The sequence below is a fragment of the Pseudophryne corroboree genome, chromosome 6, assembly GCF_028390025.1.
Source record: "Pseudophryne corroboree isolate aPseCor3 chromosome 6, aPseCor3.hap2, whole genome shotgun sequence".
Classification (NCBI taxonomy): Eukaryota; Metazoa; Chordata; class Amphibia; order Anura; family Myobatrachidae; genus Pseudophryne; species Pseudophryne corroboree.
In genome coordinates, this window is record NC_086449.1 from 662,252,568 (window position 1) to 662,267,506 (window position 14,939).

General features: G+C 46.8%; 1 protein-coding gene across 2 annotated transcripts in view; it reads left to right on the plus strand.

Annotated features, from left to right (window-relative positions):
• Positions 1–259: 259 nt before the first annotated feature.
• Positions 260–14,939, plus strand: part of ANKHD1 (ankyrin repeat and KH domain containing 1) — a 411,439-nt gene continuing 396,759 nt past the window's right edge. For both annotated transcript variants that reach the window (XM_063928239.1, XM_063928240.1), the window contains exon 1: positions 260–709. In XM_063928239.1, the coding sequence (XP_063784309.1) occupies positions 479–709 (231 nt within the window). In that variant the 5' untranslated portion in view covers positions 260–478. The remainder of the gene's footprint in view (positions 710–14,939) is intronic.

Genomic DNA, 14,939 nt, shown 5'->3' on the forward strand with positions numbered 1-14,939 from the left:
TTCTCTTCGTGCAGAGGACCTTTCCCATAACCCCCTGGGTCCATGTCACAATCTATTTGGAATAGAAAGTGTAGTGACCCGTGTGTCACTCAGAACGGAGCTCCGCCCACAGTGGCGGCGTGACGTCATGCGACTGTCAGCAGTTCCAGGCCTAGCTGCTGCTCTCAGTACGGGGGGCGGTCGCCCGAGAGACGTGCGCAGTAAACGCAACTTGAAAAGGCTCTGATGTCACTCAGAGTGGCATCCCTACGGGCCAATAGGCTGCCACGTACCTTCCACCGGGGCCAGTGAGTGAGCGCTTTGTATCCCGTAGGCGGGCTTGGCCGGGCAGCAGGGTAGTTTAGCAGAAGTTAATGGCAAAGAGACGTTTTGGGATTTTGTTATACTTCCAATGTGTGTGTCCCGGTTGTGTACGGGGAGCGCAGTGAGCCAGTGACCGCTGTATCGGAGGACACGTCCTACTCAGTGTAACGGAGCTATGCAGAATGCGGGGTCCGGGACGGAAATGCTCACAGACGGCTTCGAGGATGAGATTGATTCGGTAACTCCGCGCTCTCCGGCCGGCACAGGGGCCGAGGTCTGCCCGCCCGAGAGGACGCTGCGGCTGTTTGCGGACTCGCCGACAGGCAACGACAGACTTGATTTCAAATTGGCAGCTGCTGCCGTCCTGTCCTCCGGAACTGGCAGCGACGAGGACGAAGTGTCGGAAGTAAGTCGCAGCCGCTGTTACTTGTCACTTGGGGTCTGGCTGGGTGATACCGACGTCGCACGCTGGTTCCCGGGGACTCTTATGACCGGTCCGTTCACTTCCGGCCTGTGCTCCCTCACCCTCAGGCAGCCCGCATGGCGGAGGGCAGGTCACCGTGCTGGGTGTGTACAGCGCCGGGCGGGCTCCCTGGGATAGAACTTCTGCGCCGCCTCACCTACATGTCTGTCACACACGTGTAGTGCCAGGAGACGGTGCCTGCCGGGGCATCAGGGTACAGCCATACATCACACCCGGTGCTAAGGAAATGCCCAGTACTTTAATTCTTTCTAAATTTGTTCTTATTTTGTGTGTTGTACATTATCATATCATGCAATGGTGGCATGCGTTTTACTCTGCGATAGGTCCTATCTGCTGTGCGACAAGCGCACGTTTTGTCTGACGCAACTTGCTTGCCCTGTGAGAATTCTTAGAAACGCTGCGCCGCGTCTCCGAAGGCCACGCCCCTTTCCAGCGTAGCCACGCCCCTTTTAAAAAACTCTGGATTTCTACCACTTTAGTTTGGCTTCCTCTCTGTTGCGGATGATGGGGGCTATTCAGAGTTGATCGAAGAGTTTGCTCTCGCAGCAAACTCTGGGACCATTGCCTCGCATGCTGGGGACAGCCCAGCATATGTGGTGCCACCCCACTGTGCATCGAATAGAGGTCGACCCCTATCTGGTACTGCCGCCATGTTTCCATAAGCAGGTGATGTCATTGGCTGGCTCCAAAAATGGTCATGACACATGCATTTGCAAATCTCCTCTTCCCCTGTCAATCATTGTGTGATCGCATCCTTTAGGGATGAAGGGTCGTGCATGCTTACTATGGCCGGTTCGCGCGCACACCCTATGGAAGTAGCAGCCGCATACGAGCGCAGTGGTTGCGTCCATCTACGAGTAAGGCTCGATGCTCAAGATAACCCTGTGAAAGTGTATTGATGTTCACAGCCCCATAGGATTGTGTCCAAAATACTTGATTTTGGGGCTGCAGTTAGTGTGGTATATGCACACACTAGCTCACTGGGGTTCAATATGAAATACCGGTGTTCGGGATGCCAGCTGTCGGTATACAGAGAGCAGCATCCTAGCCACCAGTATACCGGCAGCGGGGCGAGTGCTAGAAAGCCCCTTGTGGGTTATATTCTCCCTCTATGGGTGTTGTGTGCATCCACAGAGGGAGAATAGTTTCACCGCTAGTTGGGATTTCGGCGTCTGCATTGTGACCTCCGGGATCCCGACTAGTGGTGTAGTAATTGCTTCCCGTTCACAGGCATAGATGGCATCGTCCGCAGTTGAAAGGACTTCCTAGTACCTCCTACTGGAGTAATTATATTACCCACAAATTGTCAGGGTGATGTGCCGCAATACAGGGTGCACGTATATATATCGCGTAAATGGTACCTGCTGCATTGAAGATTTTTGTGTACACCACTGTGGCTAAATTCAGCCACAATTCATGGGTCATCGAATCATCCTCAACTGTTTCCAGCATGCGATGTGACACTGTAGTTAAACAAAAACTGGGTGTTTAAATGTATATTTATTATTATTATTTTTTTTTTAAATGTTGCAGCAGACTTTTCTGTCTGTACATGTAGGTCTACCCAAGATGATGTGGAAGCTTACCATAGTAGTTATCTATTATCCACACACAAACTCTTGAAGAGCTGGATTTATTAAACCTATACAGAGCTTTGTCACCCCCATGTAGCAAATAGTGAAGGGCTGAATACACACTGTTGCCTAATAATGTGAGAGCTGCTCATCGTCATGCAGCTTAGAACTTATACCCCTATCACACCGCAGCTTTAACCCAGTAAATTGCCGATTTTTAAGCCTTCCAAAACGGTTCTAGCTGCGGTGTGAAAGGGCCACCTTGAATTTACCGTTTTCAAAATACCAGTATTTTGAAACGGTTAAAAAGCAGGTTCAGACCCGTTTCATTGTGCAGTGTGAAAGGCTCAAACGGTATTTCCAAACCACAGAAGGTGATAGGCTATCTCCATGCATGATGTCACCAGGCAGAAGCAGGAAATAAACTGGAGGAAACACATGAGAGTGAAGGGAGTGTTTTATTATACAGAATACAGTTTAAAATGGCAAATTGGAGTGATGAGGAGGTTAGGGAGCTGCTTAGGGTCAGAGGGGATGAAGAAATATGGGGGTCGATTCTATTCGGCAACTTAAGAATAGCGCCGGGAATTAGCTCCCGGCGCTATTCAATTCAGCTCCAGTTAAGTCGGCGATGTCCCGTTCTCGCCGACTTAACAGGTAGTTTTGTCGGGAGAACGGGCATTCTCCGACTTAACTACCCGCGGCGATGCTGATTCCCGACAGAATCAGCCTCGCGCCGGCCGCGAGGCAGCACTTTTGTCGGGTTTCTTCTCTCATCCCCCGGGGATGAGAGAAGAATTCCCGACAATTGCGGGTCACTAGCAGCTGAATTGAATAGCGTCGGGAGCTAATTCCCGGCGCTATTCTTAAGTTGCCGAATAGAATCGACCCCTAGTAGACAAATCACTGGGACAGTGAAGGATGCAGTAATCTACAAAAACATGGTAAAGATGCTTGAAGCTGCTGGGTTCCATCGTACGACTAGCCAAATTATTAATAATGTGTGGGCCAGAAAAGTCCATTTACAATGACAACCACTGTTTTCTATGGGTGAAACGGGTTCAGTGTGAAAGGTACCAAAACGGTAATGAAATGGTAATATACTGGTTACAACATGCGATGTGAAGGTGGTTAAACTGCTCAGACCCGTTTTAAGACCCGTTTTAAAAGCAGGGTTTGCGATGTGAAAGCAGCATTAGATGTCCCATCGATGGTGCTACACTGGACAGTGAGTTTAATAAAGTCCTGATGAAGTTAAGATTGCAGCCGTTTGCAAAGCCCCCCTCCTCCATTCAACTCATTACAACTGTCATTAACAACTAGGGCAGCCACAGGGCAGGCAACTCATTTTTATAATTACAGGGCAATAGCACATGGGGCATATTACTTAGTGTGTTTTTATATTGCTGCTGTTTGTGGCAATAAGAAATTAAGTTTTGCCTAGATGTATCAAAAATGACCCGCAAGGACAAGCTTTGAGGAGCCAGTCTCTGCCATGTGTCTGGATTGAAGTGACCGCATCAGTTGTCTCTTTATTCCTCTCTGGATTTCTGTGCCTGTACGGTACACTGACCACGAATGTGCAGCTGCCATTGCTGGGGAGGGTCTCGGTAATTTTTGTGAAATATATGCCTTCTAGTACTTTAGGATAACGCCACCTGAAATATCTGCTGTGGTGCATTCTGGGGATATTTCATATCGTGTTTACAGGGAATATCTTGCAAATATTTTTTGAGAAATAGGACCTCAAGTGTATATTTAACATGTATAGTCTGTGACTCTCAGTACATCATTATACACTTTCTCAAGCTAACTTAGCCTGAACTAGTTATCCCATGCAAGTCATTACTAATGACAATTAAACGTTAGGTATCAGGTAACGTAAATCCTCATTCTTTCATTTGATTTATGTAGGTAAAATCAAGCACTAAATGCCCTCAGCAGATCTACCCAAACTCATAAATGCATTTGTACTATCATGCTTCTATTACTGCAGTGCCCTCCACCTGGATCTCCCAGCAAAATACTTGCACTGCTTGCAACAGGTACAAAATTCATCTGCAGCCTATTAACTAACCAGCCACAGTTCCTGCCACATTTCAACCATTTTCTACTCTACTTCACTAGTTGCCTGTAAGATGACAAGTCTATTTCAATATTGGCTAACTGACTTTCAAAGCCCTACATAACCAGTTCCTAAGGTGCCTGAAGCAGCTTTTGATTCCTTACTGCCCAGCTTAATAACGTTGATCTGTGGATGAAGGACTATTAGCAGTACCTAGAATCTCCCGTAATACATTTGGGGGTTGAGATTTTACCTTTTGTCGTCCGAACGCTATGGAACTAGCTTCCTTGCACAGTTTGAGAGGCCTCCACTCTAGAATCCTTGAAAAAGGAAAAACAGACCTACCTGTTTACTCTGGAATTTTCTCAATGTCCCTTTGTATCGGTAAAAAGAAATAGAACCCAAATGCTTGGTTCTCTTTTCTGTTAAGCTTGTGTGTCTTGTGCTTTTTAAATGCAGATGTAAAGTTCTTTGAGTCCTATTGGGAGAAAAGTGCTATATAAATAATAATTACACCTGCCTTATGCACTTTTTTTCACTCGCACAACTTACTGGACCCACTTCAGAGAGGCTTTCATTCCTAACACTCTACAAAGACAGTACTGACTAAAGTAGTGAATGATATGATCACTTATGAGTCTAAAGGCCATTACTCACTATCTAGTTTGCTATTCACTGCTGTGTGTAAAAGACACTTTTGATCACCGTTTTCTCATACAAACACTTCAATCCCTACTCTTCAGAACACAACCCTATCCTAGTTCTCATCCTACTCATCAAATCAGTACAGGATTTGCATATCTCATTCGCATGTATTACCTGCTCCCAATCAGTTACAGGGTTTTTTTTTTTTGGTCTGCACCCACTCTGTGGAAATCCCTCCCATGCACAATGAAGAGTATATTTACTAAAGTGCATGTTTATAGAAGTGGAGGTGTTGCCTATAGCAGCCAATCAGATTCTAGCTATTATCGCATCCTGTGTGACCAGGTCAGATGGAGCACTTGCTGGTGTGGTCACATCTGATGCGACCATGCCAGGCAAGTGGTTGAAAACCTTTCAGTATTCCTTTTTTATTTATTTATTTTTTGTGATGGTTTTTAACCATTCCATTGTAAATATATAATACAACTTATCTAAAAACATCAACATAGGTGGGTTAGATGCCTGCTATATAGTTTTTCAGCTGCGGCTATTGTCAAGATTAATTTTAATCTGCTGAATCCCTTATTTATTATCATCTTGAAGGTGCTAGACCAGTCAGTCCCAAACTCTGTCTTCAAGGCACACTAAGGGGGATTTCAGTTTCTCCCTGTGACCACCACAACATGGTGCCCTACGGAGAAATTCAATTGTTGCTCCATTCGGGCGCGCGTGGAGTAACAGATTTTAGCTCGCAGTCCCCCTGTGCTGGTGACCTGAAATTTGTGAAAAATGACCCCTGTGGGCCAATTAGTTTTAGTTGGGTTTAGCTGCTTTATGTGGCTAAAACCAACACTAATGGGTGTGATAAACAATATCAATTGAATATCGCCCCTGCGAGCTCCCATCACTTTAGACGGGACATGGAGCGGCTATAGCAATTGACCCCCCCAACAGTCCAGGTTTTAGTGATAACCATGCTTGAACACATGTGACTTACTAAGTACCCCAGTTATTTTGATTTAACCATCTGTGCTAAAGCCTGGATATCATTAAAACCTGCACTTTTAGTATGCCTTGAGGACTGAGGTCGGGAATGCCTGCAAATATAATGAATACTGCATAGGTACAAAGAGCCCCAAAAAAGGTCTTCTTTAACCTGCTTTCTATATTTATGTGAAGATTTATTTTTCACTGTTATTTGTATACCTAACTGCATTCCCACTGCACTTCATCTTTATTTCAGGGAGAGAAGGAGGGTAACTGAGTAATTATCCTTGGCTGCACTGATTATCACAGTTATCAGTCAAAATCAGAAAGGAAAGGTTCCCATCTTTCACACCTACTATATCTTCTAGGGACTGGCATTAATAGGAGTCTCTCACCCCATCCAATGCCTAGGCAAATGGGGGTTAGCCGAACGTACCTCAGTAGTCCCGCCTATGCTGTCTCTTATATTATCTGCTTTGAGAAGCACTGGGTCAGTGACATGCTTATGAAGAAAGGACCTGTTTGCTTTTTAACTATTATGTGTTTTACTGTTTATGTGTATGTATTTGTCTATATTTCTCCTCAGCCATATGTATGTGAACACCCCCCCTATCTCAGGGATTTTTAAATGAATATAATTAAAAGCTAAATTTTACATTACTCCCCCCTCACTTTTGCCTCTTTGGGCTTTTCTTTCCTCCCCTGATTGCCTGAATTACTCAGTGGAAGCACCACCACCAGCGAACTAGATATTTTTATCTGTAATGATCGGTATGGTAACCCTACTTTCTCTCTCCATTGATTTATGCTTGTGCAGTGAGATTTCCCTCATTCTCCAATATGCAATTCTATCCATCCTTGTGTATCTGTGCCTAATTCCTTAGGGCCTCTTACCTTTTGTTATTACCCAGTTTTTTTTTTTACGGTTTCCAATTGTAAATGGAAACAATTGGAATATGGAACGGATATGTTGGCACTTCATATGACTTATTAATAGCAATATTATTACATGAAATAAACTGAATTCTGTTAACATGCCAATGTTTTATTGGGTCTCTTATACCCCTTTCACGCATATTGACAGGTCGACACAGGTCAGGGTGCGGTGTGAAAGCGCCATGTTGGAAATCCCAGGTCGCCTGACCCGGCAATTCAACCCGAGAAAAAAGCAGTTTCCAATTCCCGTGTGGGATCCGGCATTGGCGGTGTGAAAGGGGTATTAATAAGTATATGGCTATTATATTTTAAAGGAAATGATTGTGAAATGTGTTAGTAGGTTAGTAAGTTAATTCCACATAAAACTAAATTAGAACAAACCCATACAATTGGTTTATAAAGGTAATTCTTACCTCATCCTCTGTCACTTACCCCTTTCACATTGCAAACCTGGGTCAGATCCGGGATTTGAACACTGCTCCAACCCGGGTAAAAGACGTTCACATTGCAATATTGACCTGGGTTATTTCCGGGTTATTGCCGTGTTGGTGTATTTTTGCTCAACACGGGTCACCCATGTTAAAACCAGTGTGATGGCATTTTAAAAGGATTTGATTGGTTCCCAGTTTTCTACAAAAAAGGAGGGGGCTGGGGAATGCTCACAGTGCAGCAATCATGGCTGACCGAGCACATGTCTTGTTTCTTGAGTGCCTTCAACTTATTGACCACCTGCTGTTGGGAACTAATAAATCCAAATGTTGCAAGCATTTTACTGATGTTGCGATGTTATCGCATCCCTGACTGTACCCGTTATCTGCCTACGTATTTCTTCTTCACCCCTGAACCGCAGCAACTCCCTGACTTCCTCATCACTCTAGTTTGCCATGGCTAATGAGGTCCAAAGGAGTGCAGATTACTTTCCAACACTTGTGCTCACAGTGCAGTACAGTAAACAGACCTCAGCTGACTGGAAACAACCAATCAGCGCTATTTCTTCAGAGGGGGGTCGAATATCCCGAGACTGTAGATTTATAGTGCACAATAATCCGGGTCCAACACAAGTTCAACCCTTCTTTTAACCCGGGGCGTCCCGGGATATTCTGTTTGGCGATTTCGCACCGCACCTCGACCCGGGTCGTCTCTGCAACAACCCGGTACAAGGCGGGTTATTTTGGCGATGTGAAAGGGGTATTCTATCCCATTCACATCGCCAAAATAACCCGGGCTGTTGCCGGGTCGACCTGGTCAAGGTGCAGTGTGAAAGCGCCAAAGCGAATAACCCGGGTCGAGCGACCCTGCATTTCAGCCCTTGTTAAAAGAATGGTTAAACACTGGTTGGACCCAGGTCGCTGTGCAGTGACTGCCTCTGACCCGGGATATTCAACCCGGGTCTCAGAAAAAGGTGCTGAGTGGCTGCTTGTGTCTGCTCAGACCAGTCCCCAGCCCCTCCTGTTTATTTTCTTTTAAATCTCATCAATGTGAACCAGAAAAGTCCATTTTAAATCACATGACCGTGTTTAACATGGGTGACCTGGGTTCAGTGTGAAAGGCACCAACCCTGGATCACCCGTGTTGAAACTGCAATGTGAAAGGGTCTGGGGCTGCTTGGACCCAGGTCGGATCCAGGTTCAAAAGCTGGGTCCGACCTGGATTTGCGATGTGAAAGCAGTATAAGTGATTGTCTTTGCATTGATAACATTGTGTAGCTGCAGGTTTCTGAAGGTAGGACATAATCCTGGGGCTTTATCTAAAAGTGTAGATGGGGTATGACTGGTGTCCTACAATACCAGTGTGGTGGAAGAAATCTTAGGGGGTGTTTCAGCTAAATAGAATGGCCACGATGTGCCATTCCGGAACGTCAGTTGAACAAAGAAAAACACTGTCACGTTTCATATAAAATAGGATTTTAATACCTACCGGTAAATCCTTTTCTCTTAGTCCGTAGAGGATGCTGGGCGCCCGTCCCAGTGCGGACTGTATCTGCAGTTAGTAGTTATGGTTACGCACATGTTGTGTTACGTTTGTGGTCAGCCTGTTGCTGATGTTGTTCATGCCGTTGACTTGCGTTGTTGAATGCCATGTTGTACGGCGTACTTGAGGTGTGAGCTGGTATGTATCTCACCTTAGTTTAACAATAAATCCCTTTCCTCGAAATGTCCGTCTCCCTGGGCACAGTTCCTATAACTCAGGCATGTCCAAACTGCGGCCCTCCAGATGTTGAGACTACATATCCCAGCATGCCCTGACACAGTTTTGTTGTCAGAGAATGCTAAAGCTGTGTCAGGGCGTGTTGGGATGTGTAGTTTCTCAACAGCTGGAGGGCCGCAGTTTGGACATGCCTGCTATAACTGGAGTCTGGAGGAGGGGCATAGAGGGAGGAGCCAGTTCACACCCCCATTGAAAGTCTTAAAGTGCCCATGTCTCCTGCGGATCCCGTCTATACCCCTTGGTTCTTGAAGTGTCCCCAGCATCCTCTAGGACGTATGAGAAAAGTTATTTTAGTCTATACGTACCATTCTCCAGTCCAAAAGAACACCTGTAAAGAATACTTTTTCCTCCCACTTCCCCCTGCCACAATTATTTGAAATAAAATTAACTTAAGATGTCTCTATAAATATGTCGAACAGTCTGTCTGGGAACGTCGGGAACAATTTTCCTATGTTTAACATTGGCCTATAGTAGTTAAACATGGCGGTTCCATTTTTTATGAGACTACTTGCAGTGTAGTGTGTGTGTTTTTTGTGATTATTACCGTTTCTCACGTTATTTGGCAGTACCTGCTTTGCTGATTTAGCACAGCGATGCAGGTCCAGATGCCGGCGGCATGTTTTAATAGTCCTTTTGCCTCTTTGACAAAGTGCATTCTCCCTCTTGCTGCTGTACCTGCTGTCTGGTACCAGTGCTGCATGGATTTTGGCTGACATATTCTGGCAACCAGGAACAGTGCTGTGGTGGTGGGGGGGAATGACAGCTGCGTCTGTCGGAATGGTAAGTGCCACTGGCCGTTCATACATGTAGTTGCACATCGGCGCTCTATATAGCAGATACAATAGGTGCACCAATAATGCTGATAATAGCAGTCATCTTGCACACTTCACGATAATTCAATGTGGATAAGCGGTATCTGAGCAAATGACGTGCGTAGATATTCCTAAACCCATACAGCCGCATAATATATCTACCCTAATTGGGGGGGGGGGGGGTGTATTAAATTATTGCAGTTTTTTTAACTAGTCGCAAAACTGCACTTTCCGCACGTTTTGAATGTCAAATTCATATTCAACCTATTCAAAGCCCGTTCCGATTTTTTGACTTGTTGAAAAATCCGCCCTGGCGAAAACCACGTGGATCAGCGAAATTAGCTACCAATCCATGTGTTTTGTTGAATTTGTGGGCATTTTTCAAGTATTTTGGTCCTTTTTTTACCCATGCCAATTCATCCCCCCAAAAAATAGAAAAGGCATGGCGAAAACGCCCGCTATTGAATACCAAACGGTTGAATTAGTGCCGATTTTCCGACTGTCAGAATACTCTGCACTAATTGAATATCCCCTTATGTCTAACATGGATTCTGTACAAAGTGCAATTGCGTATAGTGGGCACAGTGGTTTTAAACTCACTCCCATCAATTTTTTAACGTCTGTTAATAAACAAATTTCAGAACAAAAAAGAAAAAAAAGCATATGATCTTCTGAGTGCATTACAAGTAATTTTGACGGAAACATAAATGGAAAATGTATTATGTGCATAACTATAGCACATACATTTTCAGGCGTTTTGTTTTAATTATCTATTTTCTTGCATCTGGGAATGTGCTGTTAAGTTACGTGCATTTAGCCTCTGTACAGTGCCTTGCTAAAGTATTCACCCCTTTTGCATATTTCATGTTTTGTTGCCTCACAACCTGGAATTAAAATGGATTGTTTGAAGGTTTGCATCATTTCTCTAACGTCCTAGTGGATGCTGGGGACTCCGTAAGGACCATGGGGAATAGACGGGCTCCGCAAGAGACTGGGCACTCTAAGAAATAATTAGTACTACTGGTGTGCACTGGCTCCTTCCTCTATGCCCCTCCTCCAGACCTCAGTTAGAATCTGTGCCCGGAAGGAGCTGGGTGCATTTTAGTGAGCTCTCCTGAGCTTGCTATTAAGAAAGTATTTTAGTTAGGTTTTTTTATTTTCAGAGAGCTTCTGCTGGCAACAGACTCTCTGCTACGTGGGACTGAGGGGAGAGAAGCAAACCTACTAACCTACCTACTAGGTTGCGCTTCTTAGGCTACTGGACACCATTAGCTCCAGAGGGATCGAACACAGGAACTTAACCTTGGTCGTCCGTTCCCGGAGCCGCGCCGCCGTCCCCCTCGCAGAGCCAGAAGACAGAAGCCGGCGGGTGAAGCAAGAAGACGTCACAATCGGCAGCAGAAGACTCCTGTCTTCATATGAGGTAGCGCACAGCACTGCAGCTGTGCGCCATTGCTCCCACACTAACCCACACACTCCGGTCACTGTAGAGTGCAGGGCGCAGGGGGGGGGGCGCCCTGGGCAGCAACTGAGTACCTCCTGGCAAAAAGCAGCATATATACAGCTGGGCACTGTATATATGCATGAGCCCCCGCCATTTTTTTTACACCAAATCGCGGGACAGAAGCCCGCCGCTGAGGGGGCGGGGCTTCTTCCTCAGCACTCACCAGTGCCATTTTCTCTCCACAGCTCCGCTGAGAGGAAGCTCCGCAGGCTCTCCCCTGCAGACTCACGGTAGAAAGAGGGTAAAAAGAGAGGGGGGGGCACATCAATTTAGCGCATTAATCATATATACAGCAGCTACTGGGTAAACACTAAGTTACGGTGTAATTCCTTGGTTATATAGCGCTGGGGTGTGTGCTGGCATACTCTCTCTCTGTCTCTCCAAAAGGCCTTGTGGGGGTCCTGTCCTCATATAGAGCATCCCCTGTGTGTGTGGTGTGTCGGTGCGCTTGTGTCGACATGTTTGACGAGGAGGGCTATGTGGAGGCAGAGCAGGTGCAGATGAATTGGGTGTCTCCGCCGACTGCGCCGACACCTGATTGGATGGATATGTGGAAGGTGTTAAATGATAATGTAAACTCCTTGCATAAAAGGTTGGATAAAGCTGAAGCCTTGGGACAGTCGGGGTCTCAGCCCATGCCTGATCCTACAGCGCAGAGGCCGTCAGGGTTTCAGAAGCACCCACTATCCCAAATTGTTGACACAGATATCGACACGGATTCTGACTCCAGTGTCGATGGCGATGATGCAAAATTGCAGCCTAAAATGGCTAAAGCCATCCGCTACATGATTATAGCAATGAAGGATGTATTGCACATATCAGAGGTAAACCCTGTCCCTGACAAGAGGGTTTATATGTTTGGGGAGAAAAAGCAAGAGGTGACTTTTCCCCCTTCACATGAGTTAAATGAGTTATGTGAAAAAGCGTGGGACTCTCCTGATAGGAAAGTACTGATTTCCAAAAGGTTACTTATGGCGTACCCTTTCCCGCCAACGGACAGGATGCGCTGGGAATCCTCCCCTAGGGTAGACAAAGCTCTGACGCGCTTATCTAAGAAGGTGGCCCTGCCGTCACAGGATACGGCCTCCCTAAAGGATCCTGCGGATAGGAAGCAGGAAGGTATCCTGAAGTCTGTTTATACACATTCAGGTACTCTGCTGAGGCCGGCAATTGCGTCGGCCTGCATGTGTAGTGCTGTAGCAGCATGGACAGATACTCTGTCTGAGGAACTGGATACCTTGGACAAGGATACTATTTTACGAACACTGGAGCATATAAAAGACGCTGTCCTATATATGAGGGATGCCCAGAGGGACATTTGCCTATTGGGCTCTAGAGTAAACGCAATGTCGATTTCTGCCAGAAGGGTCCTGTGGACTCGGCAATGGACAGGTGATGCCGACTCTAAAAAACACATAGAGGTTTTACCTTATAAGGGTGAGGAATTGTTTGGGGATGGTCTCTCGTACCTAGTTTCCACAGCTACGGCTGGGAAGTCAAATTTTTTGCCATATATTCCCTCACAGCCTAAGAAAGCACCGTATTACCAAATGCAGTCCTTTCGTTCACAAAAAAGCAAGAAAGTCAAAGGTGCATCCTTTCTTGCCAGAGGCAGGGGTAGAGGAAAGAAGCTGCACCATACAGCTAGTTCCCAGGAACAGAAGTCCTCCCCGGCTTCCACTAAATCCACCGCATGACGCTGGGGCTCCACAGATGGAGCCGGGAGCGGTGGGGGCGTGTCTCCGAAATTTCAGCCACCAGTGGGTCCGCTCACAGGTGGATCCCTCGGCTATACAGATTGTATCTCAGGGATACAAGCTGGAATTCGAAGTGATGCCCCCTCACCGTTACCTCAAATCGGCCCTGCCAGCTTCCCCCATGGAAAGGGAGGTAGTGTTAGCGGCAATTCACAAGTTATATCTCCAGCAGGTGGTGGTTAAGGTTCCCCTCCTTCAACAGGGAAAGGGTTACTATTCCACAATGTTTGTGGTACCGAAACCGGACAGTTCGGTCAGACCCATATTGAACTTAAAGTCTCTGAACATTTATCTGAAATGATTCAAGTTCAAAATGGAATCGCTCAGAGCGGTCATTGCAAGCCTGGAAGAAGGGGATTTTATGGTGTCTCTGGACATCAAGGATGCTTACTTGCATGTCCCCATTTATCCACCTCATCAGGAGTACCTCAGATTTGTGGTACAGGACTGTCATTACCAATTCCAGACGTTGCCGTTTGGTCTGTCCACGGCACCGAGAATATTTACCAAGGTAATGGCGGAAATGATGGTGCTCCTTCGAAAGCAAGGAGTTACAATTATCCCATACTTGGACGATCTCCTCATAAAAGCGAGGTCCAGAGAGCAATTGCTGATCAGTGTAGCACACTCTCAGGAAGTGTTGCAACAGCACGGCTGGATTCTGAATATTCCAAAGTCGCAGCTGATTCCTACGACGCGTCTGCCCTTCCTGGGCATGATTCTGGACACAGACCAGAAGAAGGTGTTTCTCCCGGCGGAGAAGGCTCAGGAGCTCGTGACTCTGGTCAGAGACCTCCTTAAACCAAAACAGGTGTCGGTGCATCACTGCACGCGAGTCCTGGGAAAGTTGGTGGCGTCATACGAAGCCATTCCCTTCGGCAGGTTCCATGCGAGGATCTTTCAGTGGGATCTGTTGGACAAGTGGTCCGGATCGCATCTTCAGATACATCGGCTGATCACCCTATCCCCCAGGGCCAGGGTGTCTCTTCTGTGGTGGCTGCAGAGTGCTCACCTTCTCGTGGGCCGCAGGTTCGGCATACAGGACTGGGTCCTGGTGACCACGGATGCAAGCCTCCGAGGACGGGGGGCAGTCACTCAGGGAAGAAACTTCCAAGGGCTGTGGTCAAGTCAGGAGGCTTGTCTGCACATCAATATCCTGGAACTAAGGGCCATATACAACGCCCTGAGTCAAGCGGAGCCTCTGCTTCGCAACCAACCGGTGCTGATTCAGTCAGACAACATCACCGCAGTGGCTCATGTAAACCGCCATGGCGGCACAAGAAGCAGGGTGGCGATGGCGGAAGCCACCAGGATTCTTCGTTGGGTGGAGAATCACGTGCAAGCACTGTCAGCAGTGTTCATTCCGGGAGTGGACAACTGGGAAGCAGACTTCCTCAGCAGGCACGACCTCCACCCGGGAGAGTGGGGACTTCATCAAGAAGTCTTCACGCAGATTGCAAATCGATGGGAACTGCCACAGGTGGACATGATGGCGTCCCGCCTCAACAAAAAGCTAAAAAGGTATTGCACCGGGTCAAGGGACCCTCAGGCGATAGCTGTGGACGCACTAGTAACACCGTGGGTGTTCCAGTCGGTCTATGTGTTTCCTCCTCTTCCTCTCATACCCAAGGTGCTGACTGAGAATCGTAAGAAAAAGAGGAGTG